This window comes from Sebastes fasciatus, chromosome 21 (assembly GCF_043250625.1).
Source record: "Sebastes fasciatus isolate fSebFas1 chromosome 21, fSebFas1.pri, whole genome shotgun sequence".
Taxonomy (NCBI): domain Eukaryota; kingdom Metazoa; phylum Chordata; class Actinopteri; order Perciformes; family Sebastidae; genus Sebastes; species Sebastes fasciatus.
Window position 1 is genome coordinate 9226114 of NC_133815.1, and position 24974 is coordinate 9251087.

Consider the following 24974-nt stretch of genomic DNA (forward strand, 5'->3'; position numbering starts at 1 on the left):
GACAGACCAACTAGACTTTGCAAATACACTCATGATAGATGGACGGACAAATGGCTCGATATGTAATACAGTAGATGGACAGAAATGAAGAGGATAGATACATGATTATAAATGTTTTTACCAACATAAAGAGAGATAATCAGGGCTGGATGGAATAAAAATGTATGACAATTAAAACTTTGATTTGAATCAATTAGTATTATTTCAGAGTTCTCATGACCTTTCCCGGTTGATGCGATCTATGAAGACTTGTTGGGTGCACAAATCGTATTCAATTGCAGCACTGTTTTAACTCGCATCCAAACATCACAATCAAAATTTAATTATCTCTCAGATATACTGGTCTTCAATTTAGAAAGAAAAAGATTGAAGACGGCATGAAACCAGATTGTTTTTTCCGACGTTCCTCCCTTTGTACAACACTAGATAAAGTCCTGAAGAAGCAAAACTAATACTCAATCTGAGAGGTTTAATCACTCTTAGGTTGAACTGCTCATAACTAAAAATATATTGAACAGTCGAGGGATCACAAGCCGATCACCGGCCGAAAACAAATTAAGAACCACTGCTTTAGATGACACCCATTGGTGGGTTTGATCTGAAAGGAAGTAGCTTTGGACTCAGTTGCAAAACACTCACAATAAAAACAAACTCAATTCCATTGCTGTGTATATCAAAACCTTTATTTTTCTCCAGTGTCTAGTATCAAATTTAACACATTCCATCTCTTTAAGAAGTATTCACTTTCTTTTAAAAAACATTAAATTTCTTTAGAAAACATAATTTACAGCATCAGAACAGGATTTGATTTCCGAACACAAAACATGATTACTTCATGTTATACATCAAGTTGTGAACAAACATGACAGGATGGATTGTCAACAGTTTTCAGGTTGGATTTTCAGTCATTATTTGGTGCACCATACTGTTCGGGATGAGGAAACCACTGTAGTGTCTTTTTTTTTTCAAAATCCAACCAAACAATGCATGTCAAGGAGTCGGGATGACCTTTGGTGCAGTGAAAGCCATAAAGCGGCTTTAGAGTAACGTGTCTGCTCTGTGAACCCGGCTGTCGTCACAGAGATGGAAACCTCCATCCACTGGGCTAACAAACAATGGTAATCCAGGTAGGCCACCCTGCTTGATACAGAAGTTCATTCAACAACAGCAGCATCAAGGAAATGATGAGCAAATATATGCAAGTTGGAAGAAGAGCCGATGGCAGGAAAAGCAGCAATGGAAGGAAATGCGGCGGGCCAAATGAATGCGGCAACATCTATTTAGTGAGGGAAGTAAGCTCAAGTGAAATCTTCACTCCAAGGCCGGACACTGCATGGCTGAAAAGGAACCTAAAGTGTTAAGTGAAGGCAGGAAAAGTGACAGTATCATGGCTAAAGCTGGTCAATGGCTCCTCTCACTGGGACGCTGTTGAAAAATGATTAATACTAAAGGTCATTCTGTTATAGTGATGTGCCCTATAGTGCCCTCCAAAACAAAACCTCAAACAGCCCAGATGTGTTTCAACCAGGAGCACCACAAGTGTCGGACCATGCCAAAGGTTTTGAATGCTTTTGATCAATCCGTTTGCGCCTCTCATGTAATCAATACTTCTAAGAGTTTTGCATCAATGGTTTCATTAAAGTCACAATCTTAAAGGTCTTATTGATAACATTTTCATGTAGACAAACATTTTTGATGATTGTGAATAAATCATTTAAAACATTTTTGACGGGTCCAAAATGAATGTTTTTGTTTATTTCTGTGGAAGATATCTGGCTGGTTTGGTTGCCACTTCTAACAAGGCTTGTGAGCCAATAGTAAAACGATGTTGGTACCACATGGTATCTCGGCCATCAGGGTTTTGATGGTAAGTGTCTGTCTGGCAACGACTTGTTGTGAAGTGAATGCAATGTAACGGGTGAGGGAGAATGCGACATCTAGTGGCCGAATGTTATCAATAGCACCTTCAAGCAAATGATTTCATCAAATATAAATACAAGGCAAAATAAAAGAAAAAGTGTGGGTCATTTGACAACACTTAAAGCTGCTTTCTGCTGGTATAAAAAACTATCCATCTGGTGTATCGTTAACTTAAATAAATACGGTGCAACTATTACTAGAACCAAACAAAGACAAAAACTGGAGATGTACTGTATCTTCTTGGTTGTTTAGCACAACTTGAGGAAAATTAGATTAAAAAACCTGATTAAAACCTTTCAGTTTGGTGATGTGTTGTAAACAACATGCAGCAAATGAATTATTTTTCATACCAGCAGGATAGAAAAGCCTTGGAGAAATCAAAACAGTAGCAAGTGTTTTCAAATGACCTGCTGGGATTCATTTATTACATTAGAGGGACAAACTATAAACCACCCAACTCAAATATCAGATGTTGGAGCTTTGCATAAGCACCTGAATGCATCAACAAGGAACCAATAACATGAACTACCTTATCATGCAACAATAACTTTGACAGAATGTAAAGCCAATTAATAGTCGAATGTGATGGATTGCCAATTTTAAGCAAGTTGATTTTCACACAGCGCTAGCATGAACTAAAACCAACAGCTGCCTTTAAGTTGGGAAAAGCTGTAGATATAATTTATAAATCATAACCCATTTATAACCCAATTTGTCGATTTGCTAAAACATGCTAAACCCTTGGTATGGTCCTTTGCTTTTGGGGTCTAGCAACCACACTGATGACAGCTTGTGAGACAGCTCTGTTGGCATGAATGCGACCTGAAGAGAAAGAAAAAATTTAATTATTTCAGCCTGTCTGCAAAATCTCAGCACCCTGGATCATCAAATGGACCTGTTGGGAAAAAAAGTTGTGAGTTAGTGTTATGTAAAACCTAACCCAGCTAGTGTAACCATTCTGATGCTAGCAGCCATAATGAAGGCTTATGCAAGCATAAGAAAGACCCATAGACACAAATGAGCCTTTCTTAATAAAATATTAAATACCCTACTGCAACCACATGAGGTGATGTGATTGGAAAAACAAGCTAGTTAAATAGCCTGCTGTAAATCAGAGACCCATTTTCCTCAAGGAAATTACTATAAGATATAGAACACAATGTCTATAAGTTCAAGGTACATATATGTACGAAACTCTTAAAATTAAGGTACAAAAAAGATCCAATATGAATCTGCTGTCATTACAAGACCAGATGTCTTGTAGCAATATAACTATCACTGGCATTGCCGGTACTCTTTCAAATCCACAGGATTTACCATAGCACTAAAAATCAAGTGTAACCCACAACATGAAAGACATTAAATACACATTGTTAGGGAACAAAAACCTCTACATCAGTTCAACTCAAAACAAAAAGGAATAAAAACATAAAGAAGACAGTTTAGAACAACTGTACAACATACAAAAAAAGACTTAGAACCGTGGAACCTCAGGTTTGACAAGAAGAAGGAGTTATTTTCAAACACCCCGTTTGTCCCAAAACTTTGGATACTTCAAGCATGTTGAGAATTAAGTGACCTTTACTGGCAAGAATCACGAATGTGCAGCTTATTCTAAAACTTTTTGTGGAGTTTGACTTACTTCAAGTAATTTAAGGGAAATACCACTAAATTTATGAATTTGATTCACACATGCAGACAAGGACAGAGGCCAATACGTAGTTGTGAACATGAACAACTCTTTCCCAAGTCTTAAAACCAGAGAACCAAGAACGTAATCTGTGATGTCATCCAGATGCACAGCCAGGAGTTGATTTACTAACAGTAAATAATAGACCCTCAAAATTATCTTTGTTTCAGTCAAATCCAGTGAAATAGTTTAAAAGTCTTTGCCTATTGCGTTACCTCTAGCACATCAGGGCTGTAGGGAGCTGAACATTAGTATGACATCACAGTTAAAGGGGCAGGACAGATTCTTGTGTTTTCGGCTATGAAGCAAATCATTTCAATGCCAAAATTCAGTGGCATTCCCCTAAATCTATATGACGTTGTATTTCTTGCCATACAAGGTGTTTAAAAAGTGTTTTTAAAGTATATGCGATATGTTGCACGTTGAATACCCAGGAACTTACAGAATACGTAAAGTATAAATTAATAAATTGCAGCAAAAATAAGAAAGATTATTCATCGTAAAAGGCACCAGACAGATGGACATCACACACATCTTTGGGCTAAAGTTTAACCGGCTTCACATACCTGCATGTTCACGGTATATTGGCCATGTTTTTATTTTCCCTTAAACTTTTTGTCAAATGTTTTATAAACAGAAATGTGGTCCAGTCATTCTTCATTTTGGCTCTAAATTAGAAACAAAACACTAGTAAAATGATTTATGTCTGGACACATCAGCATATCCTTACATATAAAAATGTTTTAACTTGATACAACAAAAAAAAAAATTCAACAGGATGAATATTGAGAGAAAGTTCTGGTCTACGTATGTACATGATCACTACATAGATAATGGTTGCCCCCTCGGCTTCCTTTGTCACATTCCTGTGAATAATATACACGAGAGTCATTTCTGGACTTCAATTATTAGTTACCACGCGTAACAACGTCTTAATATTTAAAATAACTGTTTCTGTTTTACTTTAAACCCGGGATAGACAAAAGAAATGTTGTGTGATGAAGGGAAAAAAATCATGGAATTATGGAAAAAGTAAATGAGCCTTCGTTGCTTTATTTAGTCTAATAACAATGTGTCATAAAATCAAACTGAGAGCCAGACACGGAAATTAAATATTTAGAAAATGTAAGGATTTCAGTGACGTAGTAGCATTCCCCAAACAAGGGCACATGCTCAAATAAAATTTAAATATATCAGATTGTACTTAGAAATTCTCATGAAGAAATTTAACTTTATGTACGATCAATGTGATTTAGGATGTCTTTATTATATTAAGGGGGATTCAATTTAAGGGGCAAAGTAATACAGTGAATTACTTTTCTGCTCTACGGCCAGACATCTATGTTATCAGCTCAGTGTGAAGGCAAACCGTTCAAATTTCCATTCCAGATACAACACGCAGCTCAATGATAAGGCACCAAATTATCAACTGATAGTCACGCAGATTCAATTATACCAGAACGGAGGAAGCCTAATGTATATCCTAGCAAAAAATTCACAGAAATGTATCCTGACGTACCAAATATATGACGAATATTAAATCTCCCAAACAATATACAATTGTAAAAAAACAACTCAAAAAAACATCTTACATACTCATTCCCTAAAAGCACACTCAGCAGATTATAAATCTAAATCTTACTACTCCATAATCAGACATACAACTAAAATATGCATCCAAAATGCAATGAAGGTTATTCCAAAAGGGATTCCAGGTAACAGTTAAAATATCTAACAATATTTAGAACAAGGACAACAACGCCGAATGACCGAACTGACTAACCCGAACTAGAGATGGTCTGAACAATCTGTCCCAGAAGCTGCACTCAAAACTGAAAAGCACCACAAAATATACACAAGTCACAACATTTACACTTCCTAAAACCATTGGGAATTTAGAAAAAAACGTTTTACATCCGATGCCAATTTGGTCACAGTAGTCACTGCTACGTGTCAAATGTTAAACCTCTGTGCCTGTATACAAGTTCTCCACTAGATAGTGCCATTCACCCAAAAACAGCTAGGAGACTCATCTCTACCTGAAAGTTTGGAAAAACATGAAGTACCATTACTGATGAAATACTGCCATCTACAGGGGGGGAGAAACACTGCTATGTGAAGAGGCTGGCCTCAGTCTGCCACAACCATTTCCTGCACCGAACCAAACAGCGAGCCGCAAACTAATAAACTATGAAGTGGTCATATCAGAATTACTCTACAAAGTTTAGGTGTTTGTTTTAATAATTAACCTAATTTAGGAGGGGAGCAACCATTATCCCATGATAAGTTCTACTTAGTGTCCGTGTAAGATGCACAAAACATCACAAACTACGTCAAAGTAGGATTAACTGTCCAGTGTCTCTCCAGTGCCATTTTACAACAATGGACAATTGGTAAAGTCAAAAAAAAAAAGGCATGCTCGCAGCTAATGTTCACTGTTCCAAGTTGTTGAGGAGATGAATGACGCTTCTGTGCAGAGATGTCGACTGTGTGTGACCCCCAAAGCGCTGAGGAAGTATTCCTACGCCAGGTTGGAGCTGTGCACGAGAGAGGCTCCCACGTTGGGAGAAGGTGACTCCTTGCAACGGGACTCCCTGGCTCTATTGCGCTCCTCATCCATCAACCAGCGTCACATCAATGTGGGACAAATCAATCATGTGCCTGTGTAGTAATTGTGATAAGGTTTGAGCCATCGTCTCAGGGGCAAAGATACCAATAAACACTTATGTCGTACAATGTGTACAGCAGCTAAATAGAGGCAAAGTCCCGCCCCTTACGGTGGACCACCATGGGACCTTATTTCATAAAGAATATTAAGTATATGAGCATATTGTGTGAGATGAGATGTAGTTCACTGAGCTGTTTCACACAAAACTAAATGCTACGACAAAACCTACAACAAACTGAGACTTTGACTTGCAAAATTATGTTTTAAATTGACAAACATCATATGTGTGATTCATGGCGCAATTCAAACAGGATCAAAAAAAATATTTGTCTCTCTCCGTTAACTACGTATATATATTTTTTTATCCGAAATAACGTCCCATGGCGGGACTTCGCCCCTTCTATTCTATGACCATCACGTTGGCAAAATTTAAAGGCTACCAACTACAGTATGTAACCGTTTAAATGGTATCTCTATAAAGATGATGAAAAGAGGGAATATTGATTACCTATGGAAGCTCATTTGAAAATTTTCTGCATGTTGGGGACTGGAAAATGTGGCGATTGCTTTCCTCTGCTGGGGCATCATTTTGAACATCTGCAATAAACCGAAATAGTGAAATACAATTAGGCCTTTCTCACAGCAGACCTTTTGACTTGTCATAGTAGGAAAAAATCCCAAGTGTAACTAATAACACTAACGATGGCTCTGTTTCAGTGAAGCATGCACAATAGCCATCATTAATTAATTTCATTATTTACACCTGTGTTTTTCCTGCTGTGACAAGCCAAAATATCTTCAGTGAAAATTAGATTCTCTCCTTATCCACAAGAGGGAGTGGGGGTGGTGTAGGGAAATTGATCTATTCATTCACTTTCTCTACCTACCTAATCACTACGACAGAGGGCGCTATGGGATCACACTACGAACATTTCATTACTGCCTCTCTGGTGGGTGCAAGTACATATCTACGTTTTAAGTTTCCATCACGAGGTTACACTTTACACAAACTGGATGCTTTACAAGCACATTAAGTAATACGAAAGGTACTTTAATACATTAAAGTATGAAACTTTGTACCTACCTCTATGGGGCCGATGGACCGGAGAAGATTCTGCAGTTGAACGTCAGTTGTGGATGAGGAGAGGCCCTCAATGGACACAGTGCAGCGTTCGCTCTCCGTTTCTCTTTGGCTCTGTCTGGTGGCCATCGGACGACCTCGACCCGTCTGACCAACCCCTCTACCTCGGCCCCGGCCCGACACGACAACCTGCACCGACGGCAGGTGTGAGAAAAATTGCCCACATGTGGTAAAAAAAAATTCGGGGAAGGGTTGGGAGAAAAGGCGACGGGCGGAAACACAAGACTGAAGCTCTCACTGCTTACACAGGCATGTTGATGTTTTAATCTCGCATTCAACCATGTGGAGAGGAGCTATACTGCTTCTCAGCACATTTAAAAAACGCTATGTTTTCCTCTCGCTCCTCTCAGACACGCCAAGCTTTCACACGATTGACTTATCATATTTCTACATAGAACATCAACGTCAGAACATGATGCATGTGGCATGGCATATCTTCATTTGAGCTTGAGAGTGAGAGGTATGTTTCTTCAGCTGCAGAGGAAGAAGAGGAGGAGGAGGAGGAGGGAGAGACCCCGAAAAGAGAAGAGAGGAGGTAGAGGGAATATGTGTGTGTGTTGGGGGCGGGGGAGCCTAAGACAGAGGAGCCATGCAAGCGTTATGGTGACTGCCTTACCCTGTCAGCGTCAGTGAGTATGGTAACTGTGACAGCAGCCTGGTGGTGACAGGCGTGCAGAGAGGCCAGGGGACCTTGTGTAGCCCCCCGTGTTACACTGCTTTCAGCTTGTCAATACTGCTGCACCTGGCATACTGTCCTGTCTTATTACCACTACTGCTCGATTGGTATGTCTACTGAATGCCAGGGTAGCAGCATAGGACAACTTTACAGGAGACATTTCAGCTCCTTTTATTTTAGAACTGCCATTACCCCAAAGTCTGCACTATTAATATACTGTGTATATATATTTTAGGTGAAATGGTGGCTGGTGTCCAAAGCATAGATAAAGGCTGCGTGTGTTCATTTATGACATACCCTGTTTTGCTGTGGGTTGCCCACGACCCCTCGGCCAGCCGGTGGTGTTGCGCCTGGTCCCTGTTGCTGCTGCTGCCCCGTCATGGTAACCTTCCTCTGCACGGCCTCGTTGGGCGGGGTTGCCGGCCAGGTGCCTTGTTGCGGCACTGGGCTGCCGGCTGCCACTGGCCCCTTTCCACTCTGCATAGGGATGATGGACAACAACACTAATTTAGAACACAAAATTCCTTTAACTCCATTCATCTGCAGGCATCACAATCCTATTCACAATACCGATCAACCAATATGTTTGTTTTTTTCCAGAGCCGATACCCATTATTAGTAATCAAGGAAAAAATCTTAGAATCAAAATCGAGAATAACACAAACTCCAACACAAAACTTAGTTTAAATGCCTGTAAGCATGTTTCATTAATTTAAAATTCTGTGGTTTATCAGTGAAGTAGAAGATTGTGATGTTTATTGCAACTTCAGCAATATCTGCTGTCTTAGGCTGCATTCACACCACATCCGGCAGTGTGGCGAAAACGCAAGTCCTCCCAATTCGTTTGGAATAGGGATAGTGCGTTTGGGCTGCCGCAGCGGGTGCCAGAAAAAAATGCAGTGCCAGAAAAAAATGCAGTGCCATGCGGCGGAAAACTAGAAACAGAATCGACTTTTGGAAAAATGCAACCCAACGTCACGCTGTGGTGGCCAATCACGAAACTGGCGATCCAGAGCTGTACAACCCAGCCATGCGGGAACAAAAGACAGTAATTGTCGTGCAGATGCAGTGACTCTCCCCACCGCCGCACAACCCTGCGGAAAATCGTCGCAATGCCTGATCTGGTGTGAATGCTCCGCTTCCTCACCAGAGCAGCTTTGACCGCCAGACGCACAGTATCCTTCAGTGGTGTTGATGGGCTATTACCCGTGACGTGTAACCAATCAGATAGTGCTGTGGGCGGGACATTAAGTGAGACTACAAAGTGGTGACTACAGTCAGCCGGCTGTATCCGAGCCAAAGTAGCACATTTTTTAATTAATTAATTTTATCGGCAACGAGTTTAAAAAAGTAACGATTCCCATAATCGTAAAAATGTTGAATATCGCAGCCGATAACTAGTCGATCCTTAATTCGCATTTAGGCAAAGTGTTTATGAACAACAGGGAGAAAACCAAGGCCATATCTCCAAAAGCAAAAGGGAAAAAGTGCCAGCATTGGCGCTGGATCCCTATCAGACATGCTGTGGGGAATAAAGATCAACCAAACAAGGTGATGGTCTCATTATCAAATAAAGTCACAGCTCAACTCTGTTGACATGCGGGGAAGAATTGAAGGTCGTCTCTTCCCCGACTCTGCGGAGAGATGTGACAGATCAATACAGGCGAAGAAAAGAGGCGATATCTCTGACCTGTCCCCAGTTGAGAGTAAATGGATTAATCCCTCCTATAGAAATCACAGCTCCTGATTGCACCCATCAAATGCTAAGCTGCATTACACTGGAACGACAGCAGCTCGATGTGTACCCCATCCCCCTTACACCCCTCTCCTCCCCGGCTTTTGTGTCTTGCGCTGCTTTGTATTATCCCTGATGAAAATATAATTTGCCTCTTATCTGTGTGCCTAAGCCATACAAATCCAAATCCTCAAAAGTGGCAACTTTCTTACACAGGTATTATGTTGCCCCCCCTCCCCGTTCAACCAAAAAAGATTAATTACAAGGGTCTTGGATTGGCATTCTTTTGTTGCCTCGCACCTGAGAGATGGGTTGATGGGAAAAAGCAACCGAGGGATGACAGAGAGGAAGAGAGAGAGCAAGAAAAAAAGAGAAGGGAGGAGATAACATTGTCAAGAGCCCGCTGATGACAGCAGAACAATGTGGAAGAGGGAGCATCTAGACAATCTTCTTTTCACTACGGCCTTAGCTGTTTCTTTCTGTTTCCATCTCTCCTTCTCCACCTCACATCCCACTCCTCTTTTTTCTCTAAGATGCGCTACATTAGATAGCTCTGCGCAGGTTTCCATTAACGCACTGACACCCAGTTATCTTCATCTGCAGCCAGCCTGCGATTTTGGCTCTGTGGCTTGATCCTCTGGGATGGAGTCGGAAAGCGGCTTATTTCAAAATACTATCACATCCCACCAACACGTCTCATCAGTGACAAGCATGAATGTTTAACATGCATGCCTTTGTGGTTATTCAATAAAGATTAATGTGTAATTAAGGCCGCAGCAGTAACTTATCAAGTGAGTATAAAATAGCCGGCAGTGGTAATTCTGGACTTGGTGTTACTGTCATTCTTGTTTTACCCTCTATCTTTAAAAGAATACTCTTCTGCCCTTAAAAGAGGATATCAACCTTTAAGAGCAGTGATGAGGTGTCCCCAACTCTACAGATAAATGTCATACTGCTCTCTTTAATGCCTTTCTGTGTTCTAAAGGTAAGATGTGCGTTGTGTCTTAAATACCAGTTCTCAAAGCTTAAGAGAGGAAACTCTTAACAGATCAATTTTACCAAAATGACACAGACATCACCTTGTCATTCCCATAGGTTAGATATCTTTTGGATTTCAAAATAGACAGTGTGAAGCCAATCAGTGGCATTTCACTTCAAAACTGTCGTTTCCCTCGTGGGTGAAATCTGTTGAAGAGGATCAAATAAATGTCGGACCGAAACACAGAAGAAGGTGTTGGATAAAAAAAGGAAATGCTCACCGCTCCTGAAAGTTTGACGACTCTGACTTTCTGTGGCACCTGCTGGCCTTCGAAACCAGAATTCTTGGCTCGCTGCATCACAGTTCTTTTAGCCCCGGGTTTAGGTCCTTGAGTCGGAGCCTGAGCCTGGCCAGGGCCCACAGAGGGAGTCACAGGTATGATCTTTTGGGGGACCTGATTGGACTGGATCGGAGCACCAGGCCGGTTTAGGTTCTGCACAGCATTGTTCCTTTGCTGCTGTTGTTGTTGTTGCAGCTGCTGAATTTGTTGAGGCGGCCTCCATTGCTGGTCTGGAACAGGCCCAGGGGTCTGCTGCTGCTGGGAGCCACCTTTTACCATCTGCAGCCGTGTCTTAACATTGGGACGTGGGCTAGGGATCTGAGGACTGCCGTTGGGCGGGATGGGGGTGGCTTGATTAGGATTCCTTAATGATTGATTTAATGATTGTTGTGGTCTCTGAGGCAACTGTCTCTGCTGTTGTAGCTGCAGTTGTTGCTGCTGTCTTTGTTCCTGTTGTTGCTGCTGCAGTTGCGGAGGTGGTTGTTGTTGTTGTTGTTGTTGTTGTTGTTGTTGTTGTTGTTGTTGTTGTTGTTGATGTTGTAGCTGTTGTACAGGGTGGGGCATTTGCTGATTTTGTGGTGAGGGTTGAATGTGTGCAGGAACTGGGCCTTGGCTCGGAGACTGGGCGTTGAGCCTGTCCAGCAGCTCTTTCTTCCTGACGCCAGCCTGCATCTGCCGTCGCATCTCCTTTCTCTTCAGGATCTCCTCTCTCAGACGCTTCTGCTCCTCAATCTTCAGACGGTACTGCCGTGTCTCCTCATCCTCATCAGGGTCCTGTGGCACAAAACACAAACTGACAATATGACCACCTGTCTCTGCTTACTGGAAGGGGAGCTGTGAGCCACTGTGTCCTATTTGCACCATATTACTTGGCCTGACACTCAGATGTAATCAAAGGCAAAACCCCAAGAGAAAAATGCAATAGTATTGATCTGGTCTTTCCAATGGAATGAGACTGCTGTCATTAACAACCTTATGATTGGGCTTTTAATAAATGGGGGTCTTTCTCAGCACACTAATAAGCACGGCCAAGCTTACAATTTCTGAGTCACTGGAAATTTAGCAGGAAACAAATACTCATGGTTTACACCACCATTTCCGAAGGATATTAATAAAAAACTAAAGCTTTCAAAGTTAACTAATAGCGCGTTAACGCAAATTTGTTTTAACGCCACTAATTTCTTTAACACACATTAGTGCAACTTTAATTTTTTAGGTTGTAGTGTTTTAAAGCAAGAGTGAAGATACTGGCATCATATGAAACTAGAAAACCTAAGGAATCCATTTGTACCAGCCATGTCATACTAGCTTGTCGGGAAGGAGGCTCAACAACGCTCCAAACTTACGCTAAATTTTGGCGAGGAAAAACTGGCATGGCCATTTTCAAGGTGTCTCTTGACCTCTGACCTCAAGATATATGAATGTAAATGGGTTCTATGGGTACCCACGAGTCTCCCCTTTACAGACATGCCCACTTTATGTTAATCACATGCAGTTTGGGGCAAATCAGAGTCAAGTCAGCACACTGACACACTGACGTTTGTTGTTGCCTGTTGGGCTTCAGTTTGCCATGTTATGATTTGAGCATATTTGTTATACTAAATGCAGTACCTGTGAGGGTTTCTGGACAATATTTGTCATTGTTTTGTGTTGTTAATTGATTTCCAATAATAAATATATGCATACATTTGCATAAAGCAAGCACATTTGCCCACTCCCATGTTGATTAGAGCATCAAATACTTGACAAATCTCCCTTTAAGGTACATTTTGAACAGACACAAAATGTGCAATTAATTTGCAATTAATCGTGATTAAATATTTGAATCGATTGACAGCCCTATAAAAAAAAAATTAATAAACATTTATCTGAAATAATGTATCCATTGTGCCATAATACCATTCCTTTGTTTTGCTTTTTTTGTTAAATAGCTGACCTGTGGTGCCGTGCTTGGGATTTCCTTGCGAACCACTGTCCTGCCTGCTCCTCCAGGCTGTGATTCGATCTTGGCAGCAACTTGGCCTCTTCCTCTGCCACCGTCAGGCACCAGCTGAGTGTTCTGCCCGGGACGCACCCCCTGTGTTGCCTTGGCAACAGGCCTAACGTTGGCGGCGGGGCGGTTACTGTTCATGTTTGTGTTGCCAGGTGCTACCGGGAGCTCCCGGAGGTTGCTGTTGCGCTGCTGCATTTGCTTAGAGATGGGTGTGTTCTAAAGAAAGGGCACAATACAAACATTTATGTTTTATTTACAATCAATCTGATCTTAATATATGCATTTAGTTATATCCATTATTCACACACTTTTTTTGTTTATTGAGGAGAGGTGCTGACAGTACACAGTAATTAGAATGACCCCATTTTACTGCCTTTCATCAGTTTGAGCAGAAAATAGATGAGCTGATATGTTAATCTCTCACCATCCTCTGCCTGTTGGACATGTTGCGCTGTTGGGGGTTCTGAGGGCGGGGAGTCATCTGCCTGGGGCTACCATGCGCCTGCTGTTGATGGAAGGGATTCTGGCCATGGTGCATCATGGGGCGAGGCTCATTGACATTTAGATGTTGCTGCTGATGATGGGGTATCTCCTGCCTATGATGTAGCTGCTGCTGGTGCATGGGCTGATGGGATTGTAAGGGCTCGTGATGTGGAATCTGGGAGACAGGAGGGCCGTGCATTAAGCCCTGAAATATCAGAGAATGAAGGGAAACATATAATGCTATATAATGATTACATATAATGCTAAATATTCATGTGATTTCTAACAGCAATTATTACTTCTTATGAACACTTATCTCAACATTAAATGAGGCAATTCCTGCCTATAATTAACCTCCAACTGGTATCCTCAAGTATCTACCTAGCAGTACAACAATAGTGATTCAATCACTAGAGGGAGCTCTTGTCTATGTCTCTTGACAAAAGAGGTGGCAGACAGACAGGAGTCTTTTTCCTTAACGCTTCAGTAGAAGTGAATATGATAACTAGTCTAGTTTATTCATGTGTACAGTACTTGTCTAGTCATTGCTCTTGCCACAGCTATTTTAATAATCTAAGCAAAGCTGACAAAACTTCATACATTCATGGCAGACAAAGCATGTGAATTGTTTGCCAGGCTCCTTTACAAGATTTGTTACAGGTAAGAGAGGATGCAACAAAAAAAAACATTATGATACTCAAATAAAATTACCATATTTAGTAAGCAAATTCAAGAAACAATATGGGAGGAACTACAGAGAAGCACAACATACATCTACTGGCTTAAATCACTTACTCTTAGTCGTACCTGCATCCCAAATTGGACTTGTGGAGGGGGGAAAAGGTTCCCCTGCTGGCCAAACGGCTGACGAGGGCCCATGAAAGGTCTGGGCTGGTTGGGGGGGCCACCTTGTTGATTCAAGCCGACCATCCCCTGATGACCTTGGTGGGGAGGGATGTTGGGTCTTGGGGGTTCTCTCGGAAAAAGTCCTAGCGGACCCTGGCCCGGCTGGTTGAAGGCTGGTCCTGGCGGGCCGAAGCCCATGTGGCCCTGGCCGGGCAGCTGCTGCTGCTGCTGCTGCTGCTGGTGGAGGTTGTTCATCAGAGGAGCTGGGCCCTGGTGATCAAACATGTGCTGCCCTGGAAACCGTGTTGACTCTGTGCGCTCTGTGTGCACACGAGGAAGACCAAACAAAAAACAACACAACAGAGATGTCAGTTTTTTGCCTTGCGAGCCAATTTCAATACATCAGTAACTCCCTCTCCAGATGTATAGTGTTATGGCAAGGGAAACGAAAACAGGCAACTCTATCAAGGTGAAAGTGTACAACAAAGTGGGTCGTATTTAATTCTACATTGTGAATGAAAAATGGGAAATATAGATGTTTAATACAGTTTCCAAAGCTCATTCAGATGTATATATACACACATGCATTTAACATGAGTGCTGCTGATGGAGCTGCACCAGAAAGCTAGCAGCGTACCCTGTAGGTATACTGCCAGAGGTGATGTCGAATAGGATTAAATATGCCAAGAGAGCTTTGTAACCCTTCGTCCAAGGTGGGTGTGGGACTCACCTCCCATAAAGAGGGGCTCTCTGTCTTGTGGGCCTTGAGGTGGCTGGTTCCTAAAGGGCTCCATGTGATGAGGGGGCCGCTGGGGCTGACCAAAATTACCAGACATGTGCTGCTGGAAGTCTCCCGGTCCCTGGGAAAACACAAAACTCATGAATTATAGGCCATACTGGGAACTCAATAATGACAAACAAATTAAACTAATGAAAAATGGGAATTTGTTGTGGAGTACTGCATCGGGCAGGGAGCGCTTGTAATTGAAAGGCTAGGGTCATTAAAAAGACGCAGAATCTTGAGTTGTAAACATCAATATGCATGCCAATATTAAAAGAAACCCTTCGGCCTGAATTTGTGAGCGAACCTGCATTAATGCTACTTGGGGCTTTGTTGATAAACCTTCTAAAAGCCCGTCTCTAACAAGGAAAGGGTATTTCAGGAGGGGATAAGTGCCCTTACCTTTGTTTCAACCTCTACGTATGTTCGACAGCTTTCTACTCATTGCATGCGCATTACTCCCAATCTATCTTCCAAGGAAAACTAGATAACAACCCTTTAATCCCTCCTTGGAATTCGAATCCCCCTCATAACTGTCTCCTTTATTCTTTTAAACATCCATCTCTGTTGAAAAATTAACCTGCTATTCAACACGTGGCACTTCCACAAATGGACTGCTTGCCTCCTCCAAGCCTATTGTAAATTACTTAAGATGCTATCAAGGCTTAATCCATCTTTATTCCACTGCTGCGTGGCGGTATTTAGAGAGGAGAGGTGTTAGAAAGCTAGAAGGCCAGAGTCCCAAAAACTTGCTTAACAGAAAGTTAATCAAAGGGGCTTACAAAGACAGGCGATCACAATGAGGGCGCAATCATACCGTTCTAAAAAGGTCAGACAGGCAGGTTTGCACAATGAGGACTCTGGTGTCCATATAATACCTCTCAAATAACGCCGCTCATCCTCTCGCTTTTAATCCTCGATAAACAGGCTGCGGGCTGCTCAATATGTAACTGATGCTAGGGGATAACCAAGACAAATATAATGGAGAGGGGCCAAATGTCAAAGTATTTAATAAAGAATGGAAATTTGGGTTTAAAGAGATGCTTTGTCTCTGGCTTTCATGTTAACTTCTTATAGCTAATACCAATATATGCTGTGGGCACTGAAGCATATTCTTTGTTTTTGGCATATGGTACTGTTCACAAGAGAGTTAAGGAGCTGTGACTGCGTCCAATTATCACCACGGAAGAATTTAATTAGGGTTGCAACTAACAATTATTTTCATCGTCGAATAATATGTCGATTATTTTCTTGATTAATTGATTAGTTGTTTGGTCGATTAAAATGTATGTAGAAATAAAAATTTAGAAAATTGTTTCCCAAAGCCCAAGATGACATCCTCAATTGTCTTATTTTGTAGCCAACTAGAATTTATTCAGTTTACTGTCATAGAGGAGTAAAGAAACCAGCAAATATTCACATTTAAGAAGTTGGAATCAGAGAATTGTGACTTGTTTTTTCTTTAAAAAATTACTCAAACCGACAGCTTCATCCCGCAGGCCATAAGACGGCTGAACTCTTGAGCTACTGAGCTCATCATTTTACCTTTATATACTTTTACTTTACATACTGTTATACAAACTGTTATACCTCTGTGTATATACTGTATATACACATATTTACTACTTCTCTATACATACTACCTACCACTACCATTCCTGTTTACACCTCTGTGTACATATATTACATCATATACATACTACACCCTGTTTACATTCAGTTTTCCCATCTGAAATACTGTCTTCAACAAAATTACAAATTTACATTACTATTTTATATTTACTTATGTTTATATTTAAGCCCTATATTTTAACTGCACTATTTTATGCCTAAGTTTACCATTTTGCTGTTACTTGTGTGATTCGGCCTTTTATATATACATATTTTATGAGCATTGTTGAAGGAATCTGAGACCAAAGATTTTCATTGCCAATGACTGCTTTGTTGGAATTGACAAATGACAAATAAAGAATCTTGAAATCGATTATCAAAATAGCTGACGATTAATTTAATAATTGACAACTAATTGGTTAATCGTTGCATCTCTAAATTTGATTATCAACATGCACAACAAGAAATAAAGATTTCAAAAAGGTATATATATATATATATATATATATAAATATATATATAGGTAATAACTACTGGAAATTACAGTCCTTACTGACATTTCCAAATATTGTGGCATCTTTATTTCGTGGTTAAAATGAATGTCATTATCCAAACAGATTAAATATTCTAATACCGTTAATTGGCGCCGAGATTAATATTTCAAAACCAGTCTCCCCCAGCAAAAATTTAATGCAGTAATACTAGAGGCTATGACCCCCCATTCGCCCGGTCTTTTAACAATTAAATTTGATGGGATGATAATGTATGATAATCATGAGTAATCAGGTGCCCACTGGTAAATGGAATGTTGCCGGCTGCTATGTCACCTGCATTTCAAATTGTGTCCTTGGCAACGGCAGCCTAAACGCGATTGACAGCTGGGGAATCCAACACTATGCTATTCATCAGCCCAGTTGTCTGCATACCCTTCCAAACCCCACCGTCTACTGTCTGATAAGAGGCAAAACAGCTCCCTGCTACTGTGCTATCAATATCTAGCACAATCAAAGACCTCGGGGAGCAGGAATTGCACGATACTGACATTGAAGGTTGGAAGAGAGGTAAATAAAAAATAATTTTTTTGGACAAAGATTGTCTCCATGTGAAAGCCTGGCTCATTTGGCAACCTGGTTGTAAATCCACATGAATGCAATTGGATGCAGCTATTTTCCAATGGCTAATTTGCATAAATCCATATAAAATGCACTTTCCAGGAAGATGTCAGTCAGTACCAGCACCACCTGATGCCTGGACATCATTAACTAGAAGGACGGAGTAACTTAAGGCACTTTGGCTTACTTTAAAGGCATTTCCGTCATCCCTTGGAGGGGTTCTTTGTGAGTGAAATAAAGGACCTTTTCTTACAGGAAATCACTGACTTAAGATCCCTTTTCTCTGACGTGAAATTCAGCCTTCGGAATATATGGTTGCAAAAAGGCAAGAGGCTCACCCCTGCCTCATCAAACCACCAGCATGTTTCATTAATTCAAATACCGTTCAAAAAAGGTCTCCGTGCCTTTGGGACACAAACTTGTGGAAAGTGAATTTTAACTGGCAGTATATCCTGGTTTCACAATTCCATTATGTGCCAAGCTGGCTAGTCTGAGCCCCAGCCCATCCATGAAGAGTTGCTAACTAAGTCCCGCCACTGCAGCCTCGACCTCCAAAAGTCTACCGCCTAAAGCCCCTATCACGCATTTCCAGTTGTGCAGCCAGACTCATATCGGTGTTTACAGATTTGCTTTAACAGTATTTGGCCAGGGCAGGCGGTCTAATTGCCGTAATGATATTGCCCTCACAAAAAGGGACGCTAACCGTGTGGAGAGGGAGAGAAAGTGAGGCGAAAGGGAGGGAGAGGAGCAGCTGCTACTCACAGGGAACCTCTGAGGACCCACAGCAGGTCTGGGCTGGCTCTGAGCAGGAGGCATCAAGGGCACTGCAATGAGAGAGAGAGAGAGAGCAAGAGAAAGGAGGGTGGATGGAGGAGGGGGAGAAAATGAAAATGAGGGGCAGTAGGCAGAGAGAGGGTGGTGATAGTAGAAAGGAGGAGCCCATTAAACATCTCCATGCTAAAGGCTGTTACACAGACATACATGTTCCTCACATCTTTACACAGCTACGGACCAGAGAGCTCAAGAAAATATCAAATACATGAGAAGAAATTGCCAAACTCAACAAATAGAGATGAATAAGACATTTTCTGTTTGACAACATTTGGCACAATATAATTCAATGAACTGGATTTTCATATTGCTGGCATACTGTTTCAAAATAAGGGTTACCGTAATTGTATGTCAACATCTACAACTGGAAAGCATTCATTTAAATGAATATATAAATAAATAAACAGACATATATATATACAAACACATGCACACACACACTTAATCATAACCACAGGCAATCCCTGATTTTCCAGAACACGTCTTCCTCTCAGGAGCAAAACCGAAACCCCATGCGCACTAGCACGCACACACACACACACACACACACACACACACAGACACGCGCTAACATGCTTTACTAACAAAATTTCAATCTTGGCCTGGACAGACAGGCCAGATAAACCCATCTCAGGGAATGAAATGGTGATGCCGCCAGAAGAAAAATGGAGGATAAACCCATTACTGGCTGAGAGAGCTATTCACTTGTCATTCAACCAAACAACAAAATGACATTCTAATCCAGACACCTTTCAGGACAGTGTAAGGATAACTGCCAGCCACAGCGTACACCTTAACCGAGCATCTTGCTGTTTAACTAGGGCTACACACATTCGGATTAAATAAAAAAATTATGATTTTCATTCTCAGAATTTAGATTATGAAATTTTAAGAAATCTTAATTTTTTTTAAATAAAAACATTTATTGCATTTTTATTTGCCTTCATAATGTAAATACATATTAGTATTATACGTAGGATGACTTTGGCTCTACTCATCTTACACAGTCTGGATACGATTAATCGATTAGTTATAATTCTAAGTATATAATGAACCTACCTTGTACAGAGGATGACGTGGGCCCTCTGAAATGGGGGTTAATGTGGATGTTTTTGGGCTGTGGAGGCTGCTGCTGGTGATGCTGAGGGAAGTTGGGTGGCGGGGAATTCATCAGTCGTGGCGGCTCCAACTGGGGCCGCAACGGTGGGGAGCGGTGAGTCATGTGTGGAGGGATGAGGGGCTGAAGGGGCTGCTGGGCCAGCGGGCGCCCGTGGTCCTGGAAGGGAGGAGGACCTCTTGGACGTGAAGGGTGGTGCTGCTGCTGGGAGTGCAGTTGCTGCTGATGGGGCTGATGAGGAAGAGGCATTCGGGAGGATGGCTGCTAATTGGAAAGAGATGGGGAAACGGAGAGGAGGGAAAACCAAAACAACCTGTCAAAACACATTTATTTCTGAGAAGGCTCTGATATCACTGCTTGCAGCCATGCAATGACACACCAACAAGTCAATTCACAAGCAAGATTGAAGATGATATCATAAAATAAGTTAATGCAAGGCTCCCCTGACGATAAAATAATTTGTAAAAGTGACATAAAACATAAGGTAACCTTGGTGGGATCACTATATATATATATATTTAAAGTGAGCTACAGCCTTTAAGAAGAAAAAAGTCAGCTGTTAATATATAGAATATATCAAGCAGGGATGCACCAAATGATAAATCAACAATAATTATATCGTCAAGTGAAGTTTCAACAGTGTGCTTGATAATTGGCCAGTCTATCCGTTTAAGCTACCAAACAAACAAATAAACAAACATGCCAGTGACCAAATTACTCAAGTGGTTAAACATACAGTATGTTGTAAAAAGTACAAGCTCATTAACAGCAGTCAGCCCAATGTTTGTGGTGTTGGCGTGTCGTCCATCTGTCATTAAATATTCATTTCCAGCGTTGATGTTTTGTTTTTGAATTTCACAGCCTATTATCATTGAATTAAAAAAAAATAATAATGAGAGCTGGAGTGAAATGTAACGTAGCCTTGAGAACAATCGCTTTAACACAATATTTATTATTCATGTACAATAGTTTTGTTTCTGTGCACTTTTATACGATGTAGGCTTGTTAAAATGAATAATTTCATTCAGTGATCAAATAAAAGAATAACATAAAAAATAGAAATGTGGTACGTCACGATTAACAGGAAGTGATTATGGTAACAACTACACCTTACCCAGCTCTGAAATCTGATAACCTTCCACTGTGTTACTGAAGATCATCACTAGTTCTTTTTATTTAGGTTACATGTTCGAAGTAACTTTTTCCCCTAGACCTTCAAAAGGTCTTGTATGAACTGATGAGCCATGTAAATCAAAGGATTAAATGCTTGGAGTGATATCTAATAATGAAAGCCCACAAGAAACTAAATCCTGGGCAAAGAACAAATTTAATTTTGTGTAACACTGTCTAAATGGACTACTGCCAGATGATTTGCTATAATCCATATATCAACATAGATACGGGGGAGCAGAGCGCTTTGACTTTTGTCATGCGTAAACGACCATGGCTTTGGAGGTCTTAGATAGTGAAGAGAGCATCAGCGAACAAAACATGTGTTTTACAAGAAGGTAAAAAGTCAAGCCCTTTTAAATCATCTTATCCAGTGAAGCTCTCTTTAGCTACTCTTCAAGAGGAGTGTGATGAGTTACTCAGTGTAGCCAAAAGGATTATCCCTTTAAAAGTGTTCAGGTGGATGACTGTATAATGGCTTACCTGCATGCCCATGTGTACCATCAGGGGGATCCTGTGGTCAATCATTCTTCCTCTGTTTCCTCCTCTAAAATCCATCATTCCGAAAGGTGGGAAGCCTCCTCTTCCTCTGCCTCCTCGCATTCCTCCTCGCATGCCTCGGCCTCCGCCTCCGTATCCGTATCGGTTTTGTCTCTTTTGCCGTTCTTGTTCCTCAAACTCCATCAGATCTTGCTTTGCCTTCTCTGACAGTTCTAATGAAAATAGAGCACTTGTACATTAACCGTCTGGAAAAACTTGGTATAAAATACAGGTTCAAGTCCGTAGTAATGTAAAACTACATAAGATCAGAATATATTTGAGAATTCACTCTGGTTGTTAGTGAACGAGGGAATAATTTGTACCTAGTGTTTCCGGGATATTCCTCCGGTTACTGCCTGCATCAGCCAACCGCACAACAGCGCCATCCTTTCTCTCAGATTTGAACCGTATGCGACCAGATTCTTCATCTTCCTCATCCTCCTCGTCCGATTCCTCCTTTGTTTCTTCTTCAGGCCCAGCTTCATTTTCAATCTGAGGACATTTTTCAGAAGTTAAAACCAGAAGTCACAATTTTTTACAATCTAACGTCATCATGGTTTACAGTGCATCACAAACTCTCCTCTGACGCTGAAACAATTAGCCAATTAATTCATTAGTTGATCCAAAGACTTTTTATCTGCCGCAATTTTAATTATCAATATATAGTTTAAGCAGCTTTTTTGAGAAAAAATGCCAAAAATGCTTTGAATGCACCGTATAACTACAGATCCCTATGTTCACACACTGAGCTATGATGAACAGTAAGAAAATTAATAAATGGTTAACTATCTGCACCCTAGGGATGTCACAAGAACCGATACTTCGGTACCAAGTCAATGCCAAAATTTTAAAAAAGTGACGGTACTCTTTTTCTACAGTACCGAATGTACCGTACGATGCCTGTAATGGTCGTTGGTAGGGATGTGACAGTGAGGAAAATTTTCCCACCGGTTAATAAACTTGTGACAACACCTTTGTTACCGATTACACCAGACATTTTACAAGAAAAGATGACGGTCAATATGTGCAGAGCGCTGACTCTGATCTTTACTGTCGGGTGGCGGTGTGTCTGGCCTCTCCGGTAGCGCTTTTGCTGCGGGGCTCTGCTGCGGGGGTCTACCTGGCGCCGCTGCTCCGTGCACACCTGCTGTGACAGCTCCATCCACCTCGAGGCGATTACCTCATTAACATTATGGTTCCCTTATGGCATTGAGATTAAACGTGAAACATTGCCAAATAGGTGCGTTTGCTTTTCACTTCGACAATAAATCCTCTGCCTTCTGCTCCTGAGATGACGGACCAGATGCGTTCATGGTCAGTATGTAGTGTCCGTCGTCTGACTATCGATTGATAGCATGCCGCTGATACGCCAAAATGAACAAAATGGGTCAATTCTTTGTATTTATTACTTAAAGGCTACATGCCTGTTTTTTATAATGTTCAAATGTTTTTAATAAAAGAGTATGTGTTGAATTACGTGGGATTTATTGTTGTTGGTTTTTTTTATTGTGGTATCGACTTTGATATCGAGAATCGTGGAAATTCACTGGTATTGGTATCGACTACTAGATTTCTGGTACCGTGACATCCCTACTGCACCCTCTTTGCTGGGTTTCAACAACAGATTCCATCTATAGCAACAAAGAGTGTAATGTGTTGTTTGGGGGGGTGTCATCATACAGACCTGAGAGCCCTCGGCTGTGTCTTCCTCCTCCTCTTCCTGCTCCTCCTGCTCTTCCTGCTCCTCGGGGACCTCCTCCTGTTGGACTCCATGTTCACCCAGACGCCCATCATCATAAGAGGTTTGGTATTCATCATCCTTTAAAGATCACATGGATAATACGTATTGATTAGTTTAAGTGGTAACAACGCTTCGATAAGGATCAGCAATGGCCGACTGTGTTTCAGCCATTGCTGGAAAACCATCTCTAAGTGTCTCTGCTGTAAATGAAAACATCTATTTATGCTGTGTGATGCTGTCATGATGTACAGCAAATATATATATATATAAAGCAGCTGACATCCAAGTACACATTATTTTTATCCAATTTGAATGGCTAAATAAATACAAGTGGGCTTAATGATGATATACTTGTGAGTATTTGTAATTTAGACAGATAGAAATTTTACTTTCTTTATAAAAAAGGTCAAAAATCATACAGAGCATGAAGGCAAACATTAAAATGTTATGGAGAGGATTTTGGGGAGACACCATGTAACCCCCCCTCCCAACCCAAATTACCATAACAGTGGGAGCAAGGCTTCATTACTATTCCTGACAGCATTTGAAATTCAATGAGATGTAAATGTTTGACATGATATACAGAAATGCAGGCACGGATAAAAGCACTCCTCCCCAGTTCAATGATGGTGAAAATATCATTGACTGACTCCTCGCAAATCGCTCCGTTATTGGCCGCACAGTAAATTCATGACTGCATGCCAAAAAACATCGCAGACATAAACATTCTGGGAGATGACAAATCTTTTTTTTTTGCCACTCCATAAGAAAAATTCACTTCAAGTCATGATGCAATCATTTCATTTAATCCTAAATACACAGTCAGTCATTCCAGCAAACTAACAACCGCATACTACTGGTATAGGAGTAGAGCTGCAACAATAATTCAATTAATTGATTCGTTGTCAACTATTTAATTAATTGCCAAATATTTTGATAATCAATTAATTGGGTTTAATCATTTTTTAACAATAAAACAAGTCAAAATTCTCTGATTACAGCTTCTTAAATGTGAATATAATATATATATATGTGAATCTTCACTCCTCTATGACAGTAAACTGAATATCTTTGAGTTGTGGACAAAACAAGACATTTGAGAACGTCATCTTGGGCTTTGGGAAACACATTTTATAGATCAAACAACTGATCGATTAACTGAGAAAATAATCGACAGATTAATCGAATGAAAATAATCGTTAGTTGCGGCCCTATATGGGAGTTGCTAGTCATTCTATCTGCATAACACCCTCTAACAAAAACTCATCGCTAAATAAGGTCAGACTGTAGGTCACACCATGGTGTTTGGTGTTACGCTCCATTAACCTGCCAAACAGCAGCACATATTTAATGCAGAAAAAAAAACACTTTCAGCAAACCAGACGGATGGACAGGCCGCCCCAAGGGAACACAACAGCTTAATCCTTTAAACTGTTCCACATAGTACTCAATGAATACCATGGTGAGCAAAATGTCACGGCCAGGCTGTTTAGTGACCTTGTAAACAGTTATTACGCATACACATAATACAAATACACATCCAAAATAGGAATCCACTTGTGCAGCACACCCTCAGTAAGAAGGTCAACGTCTTATCTTT

The 24974-nt window shown here is 40.9% G+C and overlaps 1 protein-coding gene across 6 annotated transcripts in view; it reads right to left on the reverse strand.

Annotated features, from left to right (window-relative positions):
• Positions 1 to 661: 661 nt before the first annotated feature.
• rbm33a (RNA binding motif protein 33a) overlaps positions 662 to 24974 on the reverse strand; it is a 31718-nt gene continuing 7405 nt past the window's right edge. Inside the window, exons 6-19 of one of the 6 annotated variants that reach the window (XM_074622493.1) lie at positions 23318 to 23452; positions 21957 to 22125; positions 21577 to 21806; positions 19866 to 20184; positions 18738 to 18799; positions 15202 to 15331; positions 14421 to 14791; positions 13567 to 13830; positions 13086 to 13358; positions 11090 to 11923; positions 8393 to 8572; positions 7363 to 7548; positions 6787 to 6875; positions 662 to 6271 (exon numbers count right to left, since the gene is read on the reverse strand). In XM_074622493.1, coding sequence (XP_074478594.1) covers positions 6223 to 6271; positions 6787 to 6875; positions 7363 to 7548; positions 8393 to 8572; positions 11090 to 11923; positions 13086 to 13358; positions 13567 to 13830; positions 14421 to 14791; positions 15202 to 15331; positions 18738 to 18799; positions 19866 to 20184; positions 21577 to 21806; positions 21957 to 22125; positions 23318 to 23452 — 3291 coding nt within the window. In that variant the 3' untranslated portion in view covers positions 662 to 6222. Of the gene's footprint in view, positions 6272 to 6786; positions 6876 to 7362; positions 7549 to 8392; positions 8573 to 11089; positions 11924 to 13085; positions 13359 to 13566; positions 13831 to 14420; positions 14792 to 15201; positions 15332 to 18737; positions 18800 to 19865; positions 20188 to 21576; positions 21807 to 21956; positions 22126 to 23317; positions 23453 to 24974 lie in introns of all 6 variants that reach the window. The other 5 variants (XM_074622496.1, XM_074622494.1, XM_074622495.1 and 2 more) reach the window with 5 other exon arrangements.